The 23,060-nt window shown below is 46.5% G+C and overlaps 1 protein-coding gene across 3 annotated transcripts in view; it reads left to right on the forward strand.

The window, feature by feature from the left end:
• Positions 1-23,060, forward strand: part of ZNF217 (zinc finger protein 217) — a 301,010-nt gene that overhangs the window by 126,658 nt on the left and 151,292 nt on the right. For all 3 annotated transcript variants that reach the window (XM_069651143.1, XM_069651144.1, XM_069651145.1), the window contains exon 4: positions 860-2,380. In XM_069651143.1, the coding sequence (XP_069507244.1) occupies positions 860-2,380 (1,521 nt within the window). The remainder of the gene's footprint in view (positions 1-859; positions 2,381-23,060) is intronic.

Raw genomic sequence — 23,060 nt, forward strand, 5'->3', positions numbered from 1 at the left:
GTTTTCTTCACTAACCTTTACTCTTTGGATATTCCCAGGACCCTCCAGTTCTACCTTGACGTGATCTAGGACTTTTATTTCTCTTCAAACAGCTCATTGCTTTTGCTGGGGAGACTAAGGGCGCAAAGGACTCAAAGACCATTTATGCACATTGAATTGTATGTTTTTAGTGTGGAAAGTTACTCCTCCCAAGAGGCTCCTTGCCCCAGGTGGTTCAAGCAAAGGCAGCATCTGTGGCCTTTCAGAGATGTCCTATTATTGCCAAAGCAGCCACTTTGCCTCTACATCTGCTTTATGTGTACACTAGTGTTGGGATGGCAGTTTGAGAGCTGATGCTCAGTTCGGTCAGGCTGTGATGAGAAGCATTACTCTTGGTTAAGCTGTTCTTGATTCCATCTTCCTTATGTCAATCGTGCTTGAAAATAAATGCTATTTGTACAAAGGAAGAGGACATAGGAGTAAAACTGTTACTCACTGTAGTGACTACTGTACTCCTAGTCTGTGATTCCGTTTCCTCCATGAGACTGCCACCTTCCCCTCTAAAACGTAGCCTTTAATTGGGTGCAGCGTAAGGGCTGCAGGGCAGTTGTGTGGGGAGGCACTTGTTGGTGTTGTAGGGGGATACTCTAGTTCTGGAGGACAGACTGAAGTATGGAGAAAAGGAGCGAAGATTAAATGTATTGATGCCTTTTTAAACCTATGATAGTTTTCAGTGATTATTTGTTTTTGTTTGTGGTTTATGGCAAAGGAAACTTGCTGCATGTTTAGATTTTAAAAAAAGGTAATTTCTCAGGCTGTGTTTTAAGTGCATGACTGATTATCCATACCGATAGTCTAACTTTAATGTAAACTGTTGCAGGTGAGAAGCCATACAAGTGTGAACTTTGTGACTATGCAGCTGCCCAAAAAACCTCACTGAGGTATCACTTGGACAGGCATCACAAGGACAAGCAGACTGATGCCATTAAAATTAAATGTGAAAAAAGTGAATTAATATTCGAACAAGATTCTGAAGCCCTCTCACCGGAAGCCAATGAAAATGGGGAAGCACCTAATCTCTCGCGAGTACTACTACTTGGAGCCAAAGAAAGAGAGGACTATCAACCTGAAGAAAATAAAGAATTCCCTCTTTTTGACGGGACCCTAAAAATTACTGTTAAAACACCTGTAAAAGAGGCACATAATTCTAACATACGTTCAAGTCAGAACTTTGAAAATGCTCCTGTTATTTTCCAAGAAGAGCTGCAAGTGAAAAGAGATGAAAATGCACTGATGCGTGATATTTCTCTAGACACTGTAATAAACGAAGATTGCCAAAAGAGACTATTTATAGATCAGGATATTGCTGATACAATACCGAGGATTGTGAACTGCCAGCAACGAATGAATGCATACACGCAGGAAGTACCCCTAAATTTATGTATCCGTACTGGGGAAGATGTTTCTGCAGTTACAGTGACCAGGGGACACTTGGCAATAAGTACCTGCCCATTTTGTACTTATAAAACATTGTATCCCGAAGTTTTAATGATGCATCAGAAATTAATGCATAAATATAATCCTAACCAGCCGGTTAAAAACATTTATAAAAGTAAGTTTGCAGCAGATAAAATCAGACGCACTGGTTGTCCACCATCTCTTCTTGGCAGAGATGTGCCGCCTCTGTCCACTAATGTTCTAAAAACCAAGTGTTCCATACTTGCAGAGTCAAAACATCACCATGGTGAACGGGCTAAACCGCCCCAGTCTTTACAAAGCAATATTACTCTGATGCCAGAACGAGAAATGAACATGCATTCAGACGCCAAAAATCTGAATTTAAATGGACTGCAACAAAATGATGCTGCACGATTGGCCCTCTACCAACAGGCGGAATTGCATCACAGAGCAAGCATGTCTCAGATGCTGGATAGAATGAAAAGACCAAATGTAAAAGCTGTCAATGGCACATCATCGAAGGGTTACAGTAGTATGAATGGCTACACTGACTGTGCTTTTGAAAATGGACCCAGCTGGTTTAGTGATAAAGAATATTTATGTGACCCTGTTATGGATAGCATTCATGTGGATTTCGGTGGACCTTCTAAGAGAGCTAAACCAAGCACTGGGATTCATGAAAGAGTTAATTCTGACATGGGCGTTTACAGAAGCGGCATTGATATGGCAAGAGTGCATGTTCCACCTGCGAGTGTTTTACAACATAAGGGATCTACAAAAAGCGGATCTTCTATTTTAGCATCTAAGTCAGGGCTGCTAAATACAAGTGCTATTGATCCTCGGTGGAATGTGTATATTAAGTCTTATGAACCACACAATTCTGGACCACTTTACAGTAGCTATGGAACTAGCAGCAGTCCAATGTACAGCCCAGCTATGGAAGGTAAGGCATTAAGCATCCACTTTTTGTTATAAAATTACACATGCCCTTCTGGAATGAGAAAAGTATAAAAGGTATAGTCATGTTTGGGTGTAGTCGTATTTGTTTTTTTAATTTTTTTTTAGGTTTGTGTAGCCTTTATGCAGCCTCAGTCCTCCCATGGAAAATTAATTTTAGTTCTGAGACCACTTAAATCTCTAACCACTCAAACTGGCACACTGTTTTGTTTGGTTTGGATTAACTGGTACTCCAAGCTGACACAATTTCAAAACTCTCATTCAGACCTTTTTAAATGTGTGTACAGTTGTAAACATCACATCTCAAATGTATAAGCTGCTCGCTCTCTTTAATTTGCTTTTTTCAACTGACCAATGTGGCTGGATATTTGTTCTCAGCCACACCTTTGCCACATGCCTCTTTCTTTGTGGCTTAGGTCTAATTTGTTTTCCTGGTAAAGGTGGTAATGCCATACCCTTTCCTCCAATACATAGGGGATTTTCAGCTCCTGGAAATGGATTGACCAGAGCGCACTGCGCAAAAGTGTATTTTACAGTGTGTTTGAGGCAGCTGGTGCGCCAAGTGTTCTCAGACATTAATCCTCACAGATTAAGTATGGGGTTCCTGCGTTCTGAACATTGTTGGTCCTTCTGTGATTCATCAGCCTTTCACTTAGATCTTTACATATACTCCTCTGGAGGTTGGAAGACATCTTCTCCAGCATTGGATCTTTCATGGAATCACATGCTGTGAATATTCCCCGTCAGGCTGGGAAACGCTGGTAACTTTAATTTGGTAATTTTCCTATGGAAAGAGCATACACCTCGAGTGACCCATCAACGTTGTGGGTGCTTTTGGTAACCCCCAATAGTACGTCGAGTGTATAGCTCCGCCCCAGCAGCTTTCCCTCAGATTTCAACCGCCTTGCTGTAGGGCTTCCTTGAGTTTCTCTCCTGAGAGAAAATTACATTTCTTCACATTACGGCTTCCGGTACAACAGACGTCGAAATACATTGGTTTCCAGTTCCAACCATGGAAGCTTCAGGACCTAAGAAGTCTTTAGTTAGGCCCTGCGAAACCTACGGCTTAAGAGTTTACGAGGGGGTCTGGCACACGTACTGCCTTTACTTCCTATATCTGAACCATTCTGTTGACCGCTGTGACATCTGCCAGAAGTTCTCTCAAAAGACCTTTGGGGACTGGAGCCAATGCCTCATCTGCTGGCTCAATGAGGGAGCATGTCCAGCGCCTGAGGTTGGCTCGTCATGGAGTGGGAGAGCAACCACTCCCTCCGACAGGTCACAGTCAAGACAGAGGTCCAGATCTGAGGAGCTGGTGGCAAAGAAGCAAAAGACAGGTGAGGCAAAATCCTCTTCGGGGCACGATGAAGCCAAACTCTCTACCTGTAAAGAAGCCTCTGCCCAGTGGTTAAAGTCCCATTCAGGGTTCAGAAACTCTTCCAAGGGTCCGTTGTCAGTCACCGTCGGACAAACCTAGGGAGAAGGGCTCGCACCCATCCTCATAATCTGCGTACCTCGTTATTGAAAAAGTCTACGTCGAGAAATGGAAAAAAACACTACTTGTCGTCGGAATCTCAGAGATCCTCCTCCGGCCATGAGTCATCAAGACACCCGTCAACGGCCATATCGTCCTCGAAGCCCACACCATGAACGACGGCATTGACAACAGCATCTTCGTCAGGGTCTGCAGATCTTCTCCAGTCGAAGACCGCTTCGACAACGACCCTCCATCGACGACCAAGAAAGTCATCTGCTGGAAAGCCTATGCGTCCGTTGACCACCAGGTTGGAAATTCCAGAATTATTGCCAGAAGGTTTGGGGAGAATTCTAATTTCGAAGGGATTGTGTCCTCCGACGTATTCCTTATCTATGATATTTGTATCTCCAGCTTGCTGGCCTCGGAAATTTTTTTTCCCAGTAGAGGGCGCTGTGCGTCGACGTCCGTCGAGTAGGTGTTCCTCGACAGCCACCGTATCGACGCCGACGTCGTCATGCCTATAAATGGCCACGCGCAGCGTCCGTTGCTCAGTTCCGTTTTTCCGTGCTTCGTGTGCCTCGGAATACCGTTGCTCAGTTCGTCAGTCGAAATATATTCTTATTTCCTCGAGAAAACCGACTCGTACTCGATGGCTTCCTCCTCCGACCCGACGACTCCTCGGTCCGGTTTCAAAAAATTCTGAGAATGTGGGAAGAAAATGTCATTGACGGATCCTCACAGGATCTGTTTGTGGTGTCTGGGAATCGAACACCAGTGTTCGGAGTGTGAGGAATGCCTATCCATGACGGCGAAAGCCTTGAAGGAGCGTAAGGGGAAGCTCGAGAGAGGTAAGTCAGTTTTAACTTCCTCGAAAGTTTCTGTGGTAGTCGAGACATTCGTCTCCTCACCGTCGAAAGCATTCTCGGTCTAGGTCTCGAAGTGGCTCCCACCACTCTTCGAGGTCTAGACACTCGAAAAAGAGACGTACAAGATCTCCTTTGTCGTCGTCTTCTAGTTCCCCTGAAAGAGTAAATTGCCCCACAAAATACAGCTCTCAGGCTGAGTGGGAGGAATTCAGAAAAAAGATGCTAAGCGTCTTCGAGAAAGCGGCCTCGACCCCCTCGAAGTCAGCTGAGGGTGATACCCTGGGTGAAAAGCCCAAAAAATCTAAACGCCGCGGGTCGAAGCACCCGGCGAAAGAGTCGACCCGAAAGCGCCATGAGCCATCGGGAAGTAAAGCAGCTTCGACGCCATCGTCGAAAGCCCCTTCAAAGCATAGATCGGCGCCATCGACGCCGTTATCGAAGGGTTCTTCGACGCATCGCTGATAAAAGAAAAACCCACGGCTACTCCACAGCCAACGGTTACACTGAGAGCCTCCGACACGACGTCGGGAACGTCGTCAACATCCTCGAGTAGGATTCCAATCCTCTCGAATTCTTCAAGGCCTCTTCCAGTTTTCTCGACACCTTTGTCGGCGCTCTTGAGGATTTTTACATCAGCGTCGACGACATCGACCTTTTCAAGGCCACTGATGATGGCTCCCTCTGCTTTAGAGATGGGTTTTATACCATTTCACAGGCCAGAGCATCCCCCCTTAACTTCAATTTATGAAGAAAGGGAAGATTCTGATCAGGAAAGGCCTTTTGGGCTGGAGAGGACCACATCACCTGAACCAGAGACTTTTGCCTCTGAGGAAAGAAGGTTGAAAGACCTTCAGGATGCATTACAGGAAGCAAGTGGCCTAGACACTTCCCCAGAAGTGGAATTTGTCAAACCAGACCCAGGGGAACATGCTGAAATCCCTTATAGAACCCTAATGTCAAGAATTATGGAGTTCATGGGTTGGTCTGCGCCTTCACCTGTTTTTCAACAGGATGACCACAGATTTTCTGGATAAAGGTCCACAGGAGGTTCCCTTTCATTCTGCTTTACAAAGGAAGATTTTAACTAACTGGGAAACTCCTGAAGTTGTCCCTGCAGTTAACAAGAAGTTGTCAGCGAAATATAGGGTATCTGCTGCTGACCCTGAATACCTATCTAAACACCCTACTCCAGAGAGTCTGGTGGTCCAGGCTGCAACTTCATCAGGCAGTACATCTGCATACCCCACTGCTCCACAGGATAGGGATGATAAAAAAATATGATGCTATGGCTAAGAAAGTCTTCTCGGCCTGTAGCATGGCTTTAAAATCTATTAATGCGACTTGTACGCTCGCTAGGTTCAGCCACACTATTTGGGAGTGTGCTTCATCAGTGGCTGAATGCCTACAGGAAGGAGAAGAAAGGGACACATTTTTTAAATATCATCAGAGATGGTAAAGATGCAATGTGTGAGTCCCTTCAAACTGGCATTGATTCTGCTGGCAGTATCAGCAGGGCCATGGCGGCAAGTACCACAATCCGCAGGCATGCGTGGTTGAGAAAGTCCGGCTTTGCTTCTGACGTACAGGCCAGGCTTTTAAATATGCCCTTTGACGGCTCTTCCCTGTTTGGTAAAAAGGCGGATGACAGTTTGGAAAAACTGCATCTAAAGCAGCAGCCAAGTCACTAGGAGCTGCAATCCGCCAAACTAATTGTCGTCCCTCAGCATCCTCTTCGAGAGGAAGGTCCTTTCGCTATTATTCCTCATATGAAAGAGGCAGAGGACAGCCGGCTCAAAGAGGCGAAGGAAAATGTACCCGTGGTGGACGGGATAAAGGAAAGAAAGCTGCATCAGCAGGAGCCGCTTTACCTTCGGCAACTGCATCAGCCGCTCCCAAACCACTCTGAGGTCTCCCATCACAAGACACCTGTAGGGGGCAGATTAACTCACATCTAACGGAATGGCAGGCTATTACGTCAGATGCTTGGGCATTGGAGACAGTTGCCCAAGGTTACTGCCTGCCTTTTCTACGTATCCCTCAGAGCCATCCACCGGGGAACAACTCCCTGAAAGTGCCGGATCCGCTCCTCTTGCAGGAAATTGTAGACCTGCTAGAGAAAGGTGCCATAGAACCGGTATCTGTAGCGGACAGGAACAAGGGCTGGTACTTCCCCCCCCCCCCCCCCCTACTTTCTCATACCAAAGAAAGACGGAGGACTGAGACCCATTCTGGACTTAAGAGAATTGAACAAGTTCCTCAGGAAGGACAAGTTCAAGATGGTAACTCTCAGATCCTTCAGGCCCTCCAGCTTCAGGACTGGTTGGCATCTCTGGACCTTCAGGATGCTTATTTCCATGTGCCAATCCATCCCAAGCACAGGAAGTACCTGAGGTTCGCAATTGGCAACTCTCATTATCAATTTCGAGTTCTGCCATTTGGACTGACCTCCGGCCCGAGGGTCTTCACCAGGCTAATGTCGGTTGTGGCTGTAAGTCTAAGGAGGGAAGGGATTCACATCTACCCCTACCTGGACGATTGGTTGATCAGAGCAGCTTCTTCGGAACAAGCTCGGATCCAGCTAGATTATGTCTGCCACTTCCTTCACAAGCTGGGCTTCTCCCTCAATTTAAAGAAGTCACAGATGATACCATCACAGAGACTCCAGTTCATTGGAGCAGTCCTGGACACGTCCCTGGGAAAAGCCTCGCCACCAGAGGTGAGGGCTCAAGATATTCTGCAGGTGGTCACCAGGTTTCAAAATGCCCAACGTCTCCCAGTCTACGACTTTTTGAGGTTGTTAGGCCTCATGGCATCCTGCATATCCCTTGTGCCAGAGGCTCGCCTGAGAATGAGATCCCTTCAGTGGGCACTGAGGACTCAGTGGTCACAATTCTCAGGGAGGATGAAAGATCTCTGGATTCCGGACAAGGTAGCCCACGACCTTCAATGGTGGGCCTCTCCAGAGAACATCTTGAAAGGAGAACTGTTTTGGCAACCATGGCCGGAGATAACAGTAGTCAGACGCCTCACTCACGGGGTGGGGAGCCCATGCCAACGACCTGACCATCAGCGGTCGTTGGTCTCCATCGGAGTCCAGGCTACACATCAACCTGTTAGAGCTGAGAGCCATCAGACTGGCACTGAAGGCTTTTCTGCCGTCTGTGCGGGGGAGAAACGTCCTGATAATGACGGACTATACAGTGGCCATGCACCACCTCAAAAAAAGAGGAGGCGTAGGGTCACTGCCACTGTGCAGAGAGGCGATGCAGCTCTGGTTTTGGGCAATTCAGGAAGGAATCTCTCTATCGGCAATTCATCTAGCCGGAGAGAAGAACTTGACAGCGGACGCTCTGAGCAGGCAGAACAGTCTCCCACGAGTGGGAGATAGCTCAGGAAGTCCTTCAAGAGATCTTCGCCCTTTGGGGAACCCCTCAAGTGGATCTGTTCGCCACCAGTATCAACAGGAAGTGCGACAGATTTTGCTCAAGGGAATTTCCCCCGAGAGGAGCTCTAGGAGACGCGTTCGTAGTTGACTGGGAGTTCCCACTTCTGTACGCGTTTCCTCCGGTCCCTGTCATTCCTTAAATGATCAGGAGGTTGAGAAGGTTTCGGAAGATCATGATCCTAATTGCCCTGGATTGGGCCAGGAGAACGTGGTACCCGGACCTTCTGGACATGTCCATCTGCCCTCCAATTCGTCTACCGTACAGAGAGGATCTTCACTCACAGAAGGGAGGTCAGGTTCTCCATCCAACCATCAAGACCCTCAACCTTCACGCTTGGTATCTGAAAGGTTGAGGTACAAAGATTGGGACCTTCCAGATGACGTCATGGAGGTGTTGCTTTCGGCCAGAAGGCCAGCAACTAAAACTCTATACCGCTGCCGTTGGAATAAATTTTGCAGCTGGTGCAGAGAAAAGAATATCGAACCCTTTTCATGTTGTACACCTGCGGTGTTATCCTTCTTACTTTATTTGGCAAATTTAGGCCTTCAAGTTGGCACTATTAAGGGCTATCTCGCAGCGCTATCGATCTTTAAGCGCACTGCAGAGGAGCCATCGTATTTCAAAATTCCATTGGTAATACAATACCTGAAAGGTCTAACTAATGTTTACCCTCCAAGACCATTCCAAGTTCCCTTATGGGACTTAAATCTAGTTTTAAACTTCCTAAAGGGTGCTCCTTTTGAACCACTCCACTCTTGGTCATTGAAGTTTCTCACCCTCAAAACTGTTTTATTGGTAGCATTAACATCTGCTAGAAGGGTTAGCGAGATACAAGCCCTATCTTGTAAACCTCCTCATACAATTTTTCACAAGGACAAAGTCGTTCTACAAGTGAAGCCTAACTTCCTCCCAAAGGTAGTTTCTGAATTTCACATTACTCAGAAGATTACTTTACCTTCATTCTATCCTCCTCCCCATCCGGGGAAAGAGGAAGAGAGACTACACAGGCTGGACCCTAAGCGAGCCTTGAGTTTTTATATCAGTAGACTTGCTAAAATTAGACAAGCAGACCAACTCTTTGTAGGTTACGCAGGACATAAGTTGGGTGTACCAATAACCAAACAAACCATCTCCAGATGTATTATTTTAGCCATTCTGGAATGCTACAAACTAGGAGGGAAAGAGCCCCCTCAAAATCTAAGGGCTCATTACACCAGGGGTATCGCAGCCTCCTCAGCTCTTAAAAGAGGGGTACCAATTAGAGACATATATGCGGCTGCCACATGGTCGTCCGCACATACCTTTACCAAATTTTATAGCCTGGATTCCTCCTCTAGTCAAGAGACTAGATTTGGCAAAGCTGTGCTACACTCTGTTCATTCTTAAAGAGTAATATGGCATCTCTTACTCCCGCCTCCAATCACATACCACTGCTATGGGAGTCTATCATAGATAAGGAATACGTCGGAGGACACAATCCCTTCGAAGAACAAGTTACTTCTTACCTGGTAACCTTCTTTCGATGGGATGTTCCTCCGACGTATTCCTTATCGCCCCTCCCATCCATCCCCGCAGTAACATTTCCCTTGTGGTTGCAGCTTGCGCTCCTTCAAGGGTAGTAACCATTCATGCAATAACTACCTTATTCTACAAAACGGAACTGAGCAACGGACGCTGCGCGTGACCATTTATAGGCATGATGGCGTCGATACGGTGGCTGTCGAACACCTACTCGACGGACGTCGACGCACAGCGCCCTTTACTGGGAAAACATTTTTCCGAGGCCAGCAAGCTGGAGATACAAATATCATAGATAAGGAATACGTCAGAGGAACATCCCATCGAAAGAACGTTACCAGGTAAGAAGTAACTTGTTCTTCTGTGCTAATTCCCTTCAACCTACTTTTTGTATGGTGACGCACAGCATGTTCAGTGCAGTGTCACAGGGAAATCCTTTAGATTTCTCAAGGTTTAAATACCTTTTCTTGGGTGAACTACTGTTCCAAGAATAGTAAAGTGAAATTGACTTTACTTAACTTTCTCTTTGTAGGTCCAGCATACCCAATCCTATGTGGAGTGCTGGTGTGCTACTTAGTAGCCCCTTTTCCTACCTACTCATGTAAAAGAATTTCATGTTACCCTCACTACTTTAAATGGCTGCTGGCAGTGGTTTAATTTTCCTACCATTGTGCTTTTCTACTGCAGGCTGCATCTTCAGCTGCAGTATAGCACCCATGGCTGCCCATTGTGTCGTAATGGCCCGGTCGTCTTTTTTCACCATTTCTTGTTTGTGAGGTCTTTCTTGGGTTTTACTCTGCGCGACAAACCAGGTTTAACAACCCCTTTGTTCATTTTGCCTTTGGCGGGCTTCAGTACTGACACCCGCCTCTGGCTCCAGTGTGTATGGCAGGCCCGGGAGTTAGGGAGGTGCCCGAAACTCCCCTGTCCTTAATCTCCAGGGCAACCTGAATGCACCCAGTACTTATTGGCTGGCAGTCCGTTTAGGACAGTCACCCTGCTGTGTGAGTGACAGCTAGGCTGTGCATGAATGGGAGAAACCTGCTTAAAAGGCAAGGTTTCTTGGACAGTCGACCACTGGGAAGAACACCCTGATGAAGAAACTGTGAACAAAGCTTCCTGCATCCTCCTGGACTGTTGAACTGCCCGGTGAAGCCCTGCTGCTGTGCTGAAAGTCCTTTTTCTGATCGAAAAGCTCTGGAAAGGACGACTTCTTCCCTTGGGCTAGTGGGACCAACTAACCCCGAGATGAACTTTGCTAGAAGACCATCCCCAACTGGCTGTAATTCTTTGCTGTTGCTGGAACTGGGTGCCAGGGGTCGAGGAATCCGTAGTAGAGTGCAATGTCTGTAAGCCGGCCAAAAGCTCCAGGAGTCTCCCGAGGACCCTCCTGAAGCAGGGTGACCCAAGCTAGAGTCACCTCACCAGAGTGCTGCACTCAAGGAGTGAAGGAAGCCCAACCGGTGTCGAAGATCCACAGTGGTGCTGTTTAACGAGCGCTGAAACAGCGAAGTGCTGCTGATCTGAAGAATGCCTGTAGCTGTCGCCGACCTTTGACTTGCTGTGCAGGAGTCCTCCAGATGTCCTCCCTCTTGTCCCCATGACTGAGACCCAGGAACACAGGATCTGCATCACTGCACCAGACAGAAGCCAGCTGGATCCCTTTCTTCTAACCAAAGGTACTAGTACTTACCTCGATGTCTGTAGCTGCTTTTCTAAGGTGATTACAGCTCTAACTTTCACAAGTGTAACAGCTTGTGACCTCAGTGATTTTTCTACAACCAACTCTCTAACTTTGTGCAAGACCTTTTGCTATCTAAGAAGTGACTCAGCTCCATAGACTTGGCTCCAATTGACTTTGGCTGTTCTGGCTCCCTACAGACTTCCAATCCATTCTTACTGTTCCTCATAGGTGATGCATCGGTTTTTACCTAATATTGCTGGGAAAAGTTTTAATCTAGACTTCATTGGGAGATTTATAAGTGCTCAGAGAACCTGTTTAACTCTTTTCCTTTCTTAACCTTTCATTTCTACCAACCTCAAAATTTACAAAGTGCCAAAGTGATATATACATTGCAGATACTGTACTTGAAGTCACCTAAGGATGTAGAAAGTGTGTATGATGCACCCTTAAAGAGTATCTACCTGCTTTGTGTTGATTCTAAGGAGGTATTTTAAAGTGCATTTGAGTGTTGCAAACATTGCCCTTTTTTAAAGAATGCTATTTCAAACTGACCGTTAAATATATATTTTAACTAGAAACCTTGAGTGCAAGTGCTATTTGGATACTTGTATTTGTGGATTTCAATTCTACAGCTCACATTTACCCCTCTTCAGAAAAGCTTGGCTGCTCAGCCACCCTACCAACCTGTGTAGTACAGGCTTATACCAAAAGGTGGGTCCGCTAATGCCAAGAGGACAAGGGTTGTGTAGTCTCCCACGGGGTTACTATCAATGCTTGCCTGACCGAAGGCAATGTATTGTCCCCTAAGGGTATTTCAACCCCAAATGGGACCACAAAGCAGAACGCCCAGGCTTCCCTGGGAATGTCTCCTATTGAGTACCCAGTTATCGTGCCAGAAGACCTTCTGCAGCATGAGATTATGTTGGATTGTGAGTCTCTGCCAAATGAGTGCCAAGGTGTATTTGAATCTGATCCTGAATAAGGAACTTCAGAACCCCTGATCCAGGGACCAGCTAGAGTATAAAATGCGCCTCTACGGTCTCGACCTAGTACTCTACCATCAACATATGCAGGAATAGGCGATATGCAGACACAATACACTCTTCTAAATCCTCAATCGTTGGTTTCCATACAGGTCCTTCCTACGCTGCAGTCTCTAGGTCTGCTTGACGCCAGACTGCCGCTTCCTCAAGCTCAAACAATTCAACCTTATGGAGAACCGCACGTTACCCCTCAACGAAGGAATCCTGCCTACCCCTCTAGAGACCAGGGCATACGCCTTAAGGTGCAGACTTCCACGTAAGTCAGAGGAAAGGCGGTATACTCCAGGTACTTTTGTCATCAAAAAACCAGACCGCAAGTGGCGCCCTATTCTGGATCTACGAAGGCTAAACAAGAACATCAAAAACTAAAATTCAAAATGGTAACGCTCCAGGAGGTCATAAAAGCTGTTCAGGCACAGGAGATCCTCACGGCCTTCGACCTCAAAGATGCATTCTTCCATGTGCCAATACATCCAAGACAACCGAAAGGTACCTCCGATTCATAGTTGGCGAAAGCAGTCATCAATTTCAGGTACTACCTTTCAGCCTAAAATCGGCACCTAGAACATTCATGATGTGCCTGGCACCAGTAGCAGCCTTCCTCCGGAAACTAGGCCACCACGTTTACCCTTACTTGGACAATTGGCTAGTTCGAGGGTCAATGTATCAAAAAGCCTTATCGTCTCGCAACCAAACGGAGACGCTGCTCCAACAGTTAGGCTTTACATCAATTATGCAAAATCCTGCACAGTTCCCTCAAGGAGCTTGGTTTTCCTGGATGCTCAATTCCTTACAGGCTATAATCTGGTCAACACTCTGCAGAAAGAATCAAAAGATTGATAACTCTAGCAAGGTAATTTACGGCAAACAAACTAGTCGGTCCGCTCCTACATGGCTCTTCTGGGAACCAGGTCCTCTTGCATTCCGCTTATTCCCTCCCCCCCACCCTACTGGCTACACATGCAGCCAGTACAAAAGTTTCTGGAGACCAGATGGTCCCATAACTGAGTTTCCTGGTCAGACAAGGTAACAATCTCCCGGACTCGTCAGTCACACTGAAATGGTGGACATATCCCTTCAACATTGTGAAAGGAATGCCACTGATGGAGCCAAATTACCATTTCACCATTGTGACCGATGCCTCCCAGGCAGGATGGGGTGCTCGAGCCAGCATCAGGTCAAAGGCCTCTGGTCCCCGAGGAAGCCTTACTACACATCAACTGGAATTACGAGCCGTGCACTGGGTTCTAAAATACCCTTCTTCCTCTAATTAAGAATTTGGTGGTGCGCGTCCTCACCGACAACATGACCACAATGTTTTATCTACAGAAGCAAGGCGGATCGGGATCAAACACCTTGTCCCAGGAAGCACAGACCAACTGGCATTGGGCCATCCGACGCAACATTCTACTTCAGATCTTCCACTTGCTTGGGATACAGAACAAGCAAGCAGGTACTTGAATGCCCCTGTTGTGCACTACCGAGGCTATGGACATAGCCTGTGGTAGAAACGTTACTCAATAGTTAGAACACATCCACTGCCACCAGCCATAACTAGGAGATTGTCTGTGACTGAAAAGTCACAGGAGTAGAGAGATGGGGTAATACTAGTTTCTGATGGTGGTTAATCTGTTTAGAATTGAATGTTGTACATATAGTCTGACATCTAGTGGCAGTCAGAGTATTGCATCTTTCTTTCGAGGACCAAAAGGGGACGTCGACATGGGCATGACTCCAACACTATTCCTAACGTGATGTGTAGTGTACCCAAAATTCCACATGCGTCACGGTCCCTCAGATTGTTTTTTTTCTGCCCAACTAGTTGGCGGCCTTATGCGGAGCTCACAAGAGTTGTGTTCCAAAATATTTATTTAGTTGTCCCCCGACCGATGATGGTCTAGTCTTTGACGTTTTAAACTTTGGCTACTTCGTGGACCCACTACGCCGAACTTGCTGTCGACCATGTTGCTTCAGCCCTCTGGCCAGGCCTGTACAGTAGGCAGAGTGGGGCCCCTGGGTTGATTCTTTCTGAGAAAGCATTTCTTTTTCGCCTCTCCCTCTTTCTGGTCCGGCTGCCCTTTATCTCTACTATGGAGAAAGTCGTGCAACAGAAAATACCCTTGGAACTTAAAGGGTATGTAAGATGCAAATGCAATCGGTGCTTCCCTCGTGACCACGACAAGTGTTCCTGTAAGTCCTGCTAACTTTCTTCCAAATAATTAAAAGATAGGCGTACAAAGCGGTGGGCAGCCTACGCAATGCAGGCCGAGAGTTGTTCCGCCCCATGGGCACAGTCGCCTCGGATGACGAGTACTCTAGCGGCAGCCAATGCTCCGACCTGAGGCCATAGACCTTTTGGCGGAACTTCGATTTCCATGTGCCCTGCACCGATAGACAGGCCACTGGTACTGTTATGGGTAGTTCACACCCCAGCGATAGGGGCACATAGTCGCCATCCAAAGAAAAGCACACAACCCCCAAAACCTCCTTCCATCCCTGAAAACTTCGGTGCCTGCCAAACCGCGCGGTCTGGCACCCTCCACCTCCCCCTCCCCCCCCCCCCGCAACTGTCTTCTCAGCATGCGGCTGGGCATTCTACCCATAAGGGCATCCCCACTAAAAAGCACATAAGTGCTGACACTCCGTCCAAGAGCGCATCATCTCCTGAGGCTTTGACGGAGTCGACTACCGTGGTAACGCATACAGGCATGCTGAAATCCATCATACAGCCGCCAAATTGCGTGAGATTCACAGCCATAGTTTCGGCAGCAGAACGGCCCAGAAGCACCCCCTCTCGTCGAGATGAATACTCGAGAGTCCCCAGCCCTTCTCTGGGGCTATATCTGGTAAATCCCCTCCCCCCTCCCCTACCCCCCCGTCCGTGAACCCCGCCCCCCCCCCCTCACCTCCTGAAGAGCCTTTCCCTCCTCCAGACCCCTCTACTTCCTCCCCGTGGACTAGGCAGAGGTTTGAAATTTACATGGATAAGATGTCACAATTCATAGACTTTTCAGAAACCTTCATTACTCCCAAGAGACCTAGGGTGCAAGACTCCTGCCCCATACCAAAGCTGCAGAAGCTCCCAGTTCAAACACAAACTCATCAGGGAAGTATTTGAATATTCTGAGCAAGACAAAAACCTATGAAGATCTTCTGGTCTGCACACAACAGACCAGTGCCCAGCCTGGGGACAAGATCAACCAGCAAATGAAGGCCCTTGTCTCTCAACCACTCCTAACCCAGCCATTATTTGTCTGGATCCACCCTCCCCGCCTCAACAGAGGCAGTCATCGCCAATAGATGACCAAATGTTTTTTAATGCCATCCTAAAGCGGGCCACAGACCTTTTTCAAATCGCCACACAGGAGGCTGTCCAGGTCTCTGATTTTCAGGACATTCTTAAATAAAAACCTGCCACAAGTCGATCTATTCCTCTGCTGAACTGCATAAAGAAATGCCTTGCTCCTTCCTTATCGTCTCCTGCTCCTTCCTTGTCTCCTTCCCTTACAAGGGCTGTCAACCCTTTGGTTGAGAAAGAGTTTTGCCCCTCTCCATCTGACCCTATGTACGTTCAGGGCCATGCCACGCCAGCTCCCTGGTTGTTAAAACTACCAGGAAAAAGAGCTGGGGTGCCACTGTCGACTGCAGAGGCTCCCCCTGATAAGGACTGTAAGAAGCTCTATGCCCTTAGCAAGCATATCACCACCTCTGCAGCCTACTGTTAGGCAAGGTTGTATGCAGTACCCTTTGGGGTGCACTACAACAACCCTGACCTCCTGGCAATAGAAACCCAACCTTTGGTATAAGTCTGTACTACACAGGTTGGTAGCGTGTTGAGCCGCCAGGCTTATCTCAAGAGGGGCCAATGTGAGCTGTAGGGGAGTCAGAGATTCACAGTGACAAGTATTCACATAAGTTCTTACACACAAGGTTTCTTTGATTTCTTCTACTTTACCAAGACTTTTTAGACATTGGAAAAGACTTACCGGCAAGAAGTGCTTCAGTTACCTTGATTTTTGATAACTTAACATTGGCTGGCCTGGCTCCCTGAATGACTCTTCTCTCTTCTGCATAGGTGTTTTGCCTCCCTTCCAGAAAAGGGTTAACTGCCCTTGCTTTGGGGAGTTGTTTAGAAAGTAGTTACCTACTTGAGAATAACTGTGCGAGTACTTGCTTTATTCTCAACTCTCTTCTCTTTAACGCTACTCCCAAGAATATTCTAAATGCCATCAGCACTCTAGCTATTGAAGTCACCTGAGGGTGTAGGTAGTGCCTGTGTCATCCCAAATGGGTATTTGTTGATTTAGAAAACTGTATTTTTGGAGTTTACTTGTGTTGCTTTATATTGCTCCCTACTGAAGAAGGCTTATTCTAACTGATAAATGAATTAATAATTGTTTAAATCATGAAACCTTATGCGTAAAGAGTTTGTGAATACTTGTCACTGAATCTCTGCAACTCCCCTACAGCTCACATTGACCCCTCTCGAGATAAGCCTTGGCTGCTCAACACTATTAAGGATTTCAATCAGGCGACGCACACCTTCGTCTCGGCCTAGTATGCATTGCACGATTGAAATGCTTATGTTTTTATGTTAGATTCAATATTGAGAAGGTACACCACTCAAATCACACACCCTTTTCAAATACCCTGGGTCACAATGGACCATGAACCAGGCTGGTTGGTAAAATACAATATTTATTTATTTATTTGAAAATTAAAATAAATCCTACACTTTTTAATATGGGGCAGCAATCACCAATGGGGTGATAATAACAATAGGAATGTAAGCAAAGCACTTAGTTTAACCTTCTACTGACACATCTACAAAACACCAGGGAATAGGAGCACTTTTTGATTTTAGGTAAGATAGCACTTGAGTTAGAATTTCCCCCTGCAATGTTCCCTCAACCCGCAAATAATCAATTCTAAATGGATAAACAAGCAGCATGTAATCGGGAATGACAAACAGGAAACCGAATTAAAATCCGACCTTCCCTCCCCAAACAAGAGAAACGGATTTTAAACCCTGGCAATGCTAAAAATGACACTCGGAAATGGATGAATAAATTGATGAATGTGTGCAAATACCTTGAAACAAATACAGTTCTTCACTAAAGCAACAATGTAAAGGTACTATCACAAGCAATGGATTAGCAAGAGCATACAGTTCGAAAAGTGAGTGGAAGATTTAAAACAGATTGCAGCAAATGACACGGAAACTTTGCAAACTTTGCAATTCCGGCCTGAAATTACCCAAACGGTTTTTAATAAAAACTGATAAATTATGCTGATTTAGAGTGTTGGGGAATAGCTATAGATCATAGGTACAATATGGAAGTGAAATTGGGTCTATAGCTGGTAAATTGAGTGAGTTATGCAAGATACAGTGAGATGCGTTTTTGAGTAAAATGGAGAGGTGAAAAAGGAAAGGAAATTTTGTTTTGATAAGAACCGTTTTACTCTACACTAGAGTATTCAGGCTAGGCCACCAAAGAGGGACACAGTAAGCCCCGGGGTTGATTTGCGAGTTCAACCCCAGCACCCGCCCTTGTGGAACCAGTCCGATCACTCAAAATAGGATTAATAGCTTAGGATTTCACGAGACAAAATTATTAAAGAGATGGCGCTAGCACTAGAAATCAATGGCAGGGTTGCAAGAATGATTGTGACAGTTGTACAAGTTATCAGGGTAAGGATAGGATGACTTAGAGTGGGATGAGGACAAAGACAAGATAGGCTATGGTTTTATGTGGGGTGGCAATTGATACTCCCAGTCCACTTTTTAGTTTTTGTATTTGGACAGTCAACGTTCTGGTCTAACAAAGGACAGCCGGACAGGATCAGCTGCGCAGTTCTGGTTACTGCCTAGCACTTCTGGACTGGCAATTCTGGTCACTGGATACTACAGGTTAGTTGGATAGAAGGATTGCAGCAAGGAGGCAGTTAGTGGGATCAGGATGCTTCCCAAAAACACCACAGCTTTTCCCTTTGGTTATTTGGGAATTTTAGTAGTTTTCAGATTGGAGGCCTTACTGGGAATGGGACCAGCAACGCTTGGGTTTTGCAGTGGAACCTGGAGCAGGATCAGCAATGTTTGGCCTTGTAGTTGGAGTCTGGATCTGGAAGATGACGGGTACAGGAACGCACCACAGGAAATCGGGATGAGTGTGTCTAGTCTTGTCAGGGACTCTTATTTATAATGCCTCCTAGTGACATCACAGTATAGGCTGGGCAGGGTTGACTAAGCATGCCCCGAAACTAGTTGTATTGGGCAGGGGTGCTAATCTCCACCTTGCTCTCCACTGGTTGGATTTCCAAGGGAATGATGTCAGGTTTATGAGCTGAGTTTTACAATGTCAAAAGACTCCCACATTTACTTTACTTAAAATCCTATTTTGTCAAAAACATACATTTATACAATTGCAATCTCTTAGCAAATTATTATACACAGGTTACATATTATGTGCAGCACATATCGGTCCAATCCTCCAGTCTGTGCGACCTTGTTTCGCCCTTACGATACATTCTGGTAATTTTAAACATGAAAGATTTGGCCTAAAATTACATAACTTTGTACACAGATGCGAATTATCCCCAGGGATGTTTGTACAAAATTTCGCATTTGCAACATAGATGCTTTGCTTGTAATCTGTCATATTTTGTAACTTCTGTTCTCCCTGGAGCAATAAGGAAGAAAAATCACTTTTAAACTGCAAAATTTTTACAATTTTCCAATGTCTTGGGGCAAAGATGGAAGTCTTTAAAGTTTATTCCTGAAATAGTCTTTGGGAACAAATGGTAGCCTTTGTTCCTTTTATTTTCTTTCCTTCCACTGCTGCCAACTGTCATTTTCCTTTAGAGCAGGGTGGGGGCTTCTCCCTTGACTGGAGTTATATTGCCCTCCTCACACCTCAGGCTTCCTTACCTGGGAGCTTCATTGTTTGGGTCCCAGCAGAGACAAAAGTCTGTTCAATCCCGTAATTATCAGGGGTTTGTCAGTATCTGCTAAGAGTTTTTACGATAGTCCACTTCCCCTTGGGGGAAGTTTCAGCCTACCATCTGCAATAACTTATTTTTTAGCTTGCAAATTCAGTAGAGTTGGTTTAAAATCTTCAGTTCCTGATTTCTGGGTCCTGAATTAAACAAACCTTTGAAAGAAAATAACCCATGTATGTATTTTCACCAGCAACAAAGCCCCTTTACATTGCTAAGTAAGCAGGCTTCGAGGGGATTGGGTCCTGCGACCTATTCCATATCTGACAGTAATCACGACAGCTGTGCTGCTTCGAAAATCTTTCTGCGTCCTGCGTCGATGACGTCCATACGCCGTCCTCGAGGACCTCCTCTCACGGCCGATGTTATAAGTAGGACGCACGATGCCCGTAGCTTCCTGTTTTTTCAGCGAACGTATTCGCTTCGGAGATCTCGGCACGCCTCGACTCTTTGGAGTTTCTGTTCTTTCGGTTCTTCGAACCTGTTTGTTTGTGAAGTATTGTCGGGATGTCTTCCTCTTCTTCCACCCTGCGTCCGGGCTTCAAGAAGTGTGGGGACTGCGGGTCCAAGATGTCGGTGACGGACTCGCACAACGCCTGCCTCTGGTGCCTCGGGGAGGCCCACGACACAGATGATTGTGTCGATGTTACGCTCACCTGGTTCCCACGGGGGCGTCGACCGGATCTGGGCCGCTGTTTCCACCAGCGTGATGTATAGCGCCGAGATGACTGACTGGACTGGCCCGCTCTGCCTAGTTTGTCTGGCTCGCAGGAATATTCTTCTGCAAAGGAGAAGGGGAATTAACCACTCGTGGAATTGAGTGTCAACCCACCTTCCCCACTCCCGTTGTCTTCCCACAGATCACTCTTGATGTCCCCTCCTTAGTCTCACCTGATGGTTTGGAAGGATGAGCTCTCCATCCTGCGTCGACTGCAGGGGCGCGTTGATGACCTGTTACTTCACTGGCGTAGAGGAATTGGTGAATTCCAGTATTGACTCTAAAGTCCAATTGTTCATAAGGGTTCAAAAGTCTGATCTTCACTCTGTCCGCTTCCTTGCAGGTTGCCGATTAATCCACTCGAAGATTTCCAAATGGCAATTGGTAAGATTCAGGTAAGTGTCTTGTGGTTTTCTCCGTAGGGGCCGGGGTACGGCGATGAAGCAGAGTTGACTGCGCCGACCCGAGATGAGGTGAGTACCCCCCCCCCCCGTGGTAAATCAGGTAAGTCCTTGGGGGTAGCTTGTATAGCCTTAGAGAGTCCCCTTGCTCACCTTGCTGTCTTTGTCTCCTTAGGTGTCGGGGGGCGGCCGCGAGATGGAGAGAGCGTGATGGAATGCTGAAGTACCGCCAAGCAGGTGAGTTCAGTGCGGCGCCGTAGGAATGCGAAGCGATGCTTCAAAGACTTCTGTCTTTCAGCTCCGTGGCGAAATGGATCAGGATTCAGGTAAGGATTAAAGTTAAAACTCCTGTTCTAACCTTTATCCTTCTTTTCTTCTTGTTTCAGGAGTCCCAGGACTGAAGCGGGCGTGGCTGAAGACTGGAGCTGCTGAAAACACGGTGAGCGTTACGCTGCAGCAAGCAGAATAACGCGAAGCACGAGTGGCTGTACGGGCGTGGTTTAAATAGCCTTGGAAGAAGTTCAGGTAAGTATTCTTCCACAGCCCCACCCAAGTAAAAAAATAGTCCCTTCAGTAAAATAGTCCCTCCTAAGCCTCATTTGGCTTGAGTCTTCATGCAGCATGGTCTGCCTCAGGTGAGTATGCAGCATGGTCTGCTTCAGGTAAGTTATCAATAATGAGCCTGGCACCCATGGCGCCAGGACTGCACCCAAACAGCCCCTAACTGGGGCTTTTGGGCATGCTCCAAGTGGCATGATGCCTGCTTCCGGGGCTGCTGGGCCTGGTCTGGTCTTCCGGGGGCAGGCATCATGACAGCACTCCCCCTCAAGGCCCCTCCTAAAGTCGTTCTCCCCCTTGGCCGTGGTTTGTCTGGAAATTCCCGATGAAACCTCTTCACTAAACGAGGTGCATGCACGTGGTCACTAGGTTCCCAAGACCTTTCCTGCGGACCATAACCTTTCCAGTCAATTAGGTAAAAGAGTTTTGATCTCACACTTTTTGAGTCCAGAATATTCTTGACTTCGAACTCGGGATCCCCGTCTATGAGGATAGGTTCAGGTGGAGTGGTTAGCCTAGTTCCTGGTTGCACTGGCTTCAAAAGAGACACGTGGAAGACTGGATGGATTTGCATATGAGCAGGTAGGTCCAACTTGACGGCCACTGGGTTAATAATTGCCTTGACAGAAAAAGGTCCCAAATACCTGGGGTTAAAGGTCTGAGTCCCTTAGAGTGGTAAGTGCTTAGTGGCTAACCATACTTGGTCCCCTATTTGGTATTGAGGAGCTTCACTTCTGTGCTGATCCGCATCCTTTTTGTATTTTTCCTTAGCCTTTTGCAAATGGATTGTTGCTTCTTTAAAGGCTTGTGTAATAACAGCGTGGAGATGGTCCACTGAGGGCATCTCTAAATGCTGGAGTGAGTCCAAATCCGAGGTTCGAGGATGGTGCCCATAAATGGTAAAAAAAGGACTTTGTCCAGTTCCTGAGTGTACGGAATTATTGTACGCATACTCTGCGATCCACAGAATGTCTTTCCAATGCCCCTCAGACTGATGTAGCATACAACGGAGGTACTGTTCAAGAGTCTGGTTGGTCCTCTCCGTTTGACCGTCGGTCTGAGGGTAGTGACTGATCGAAAGCCTAACATCAATTTGTGCCAGTTGGCAGCATTTCCTCCCAAAATGTGAAATGAATGACTGCCCGATCTGAAATTAACACTGAAGGAAAGCAATGCAGGCGGACAACAATTTCAAGGAATTCCTTGGCCAGGATTGAAGCTGAAGGTATCCCTTTTAAAGGAATGAAGTGGGCCATTTTAGAAAAAAGATCTACAATAACTAGAATGGTATTGTAACCTTGGTACGGGGGTAAATCCGTGATATTGTCTAATGACAAGGTATGCCAAGAGGTAGGTGGTATGTCTAATGGTTGCAATAATCCAGCAGATTTTTTCTTTTGCCCTTTATTTTGTGCGCAAATGCCACAAGACATGACAAATGACTTGACATCCTTTCGCCAGGTGGGCCACCAAAATTGCTTCCTAATTTTAGCTTCGGTTTTTGCAATACCCGGATGCCCTTCTATTAAGGTATCATGGTAATGGGAAATGACAAGTTCCTGTGGTTCTTTTTGCGGTAAAAATAGCCGGCCTTGGTAATAAGGTAAATCATCGATGACAGAGTACTCTGGACCTTTCTTTGCCCAGTCCTTTAGGGCAACGGAATCAAAGAGTTGGTGGATCTTGTTTTGAATGTCCTCCAGTGTCTGTATGGATGTCAGGCCAAGGATTCTCTGTTCCGGAATTATGGGTACGGGTTCTAAAGTTATTTCTGCTTCTCCCATTCCAATCCGGGACAAGGCGTCTGCTTTACCATTCTTACAACCTGGTCGATAGGTTATTACAAAATCAAACTCGGTGAAGAACAATGCCCAACGGAGTTGGCGCGAAGATTGGGCTTTGGCTGTCTTTAGGTATTGTAAGTTGCGGTGATCGGTGATGACCGTGATGGTATGTCTG

This window comes from Ambystoma mexicanum, chromosome 3p (genome assembly GCF_040938575.1).
Source record: "Ambystoma mexicanum isolate Mex_15411 chromosome 3p, UKY_AmexF1_1, whole genome shotgun sequence".
Taxonomy (NCBI): domain Eukaryota; kingdom Metazoa; phylum Chordata; class Amphibia; order Caudata; family Ambystomatidae; genus Ambystoma; species Ambystoma mexicanum.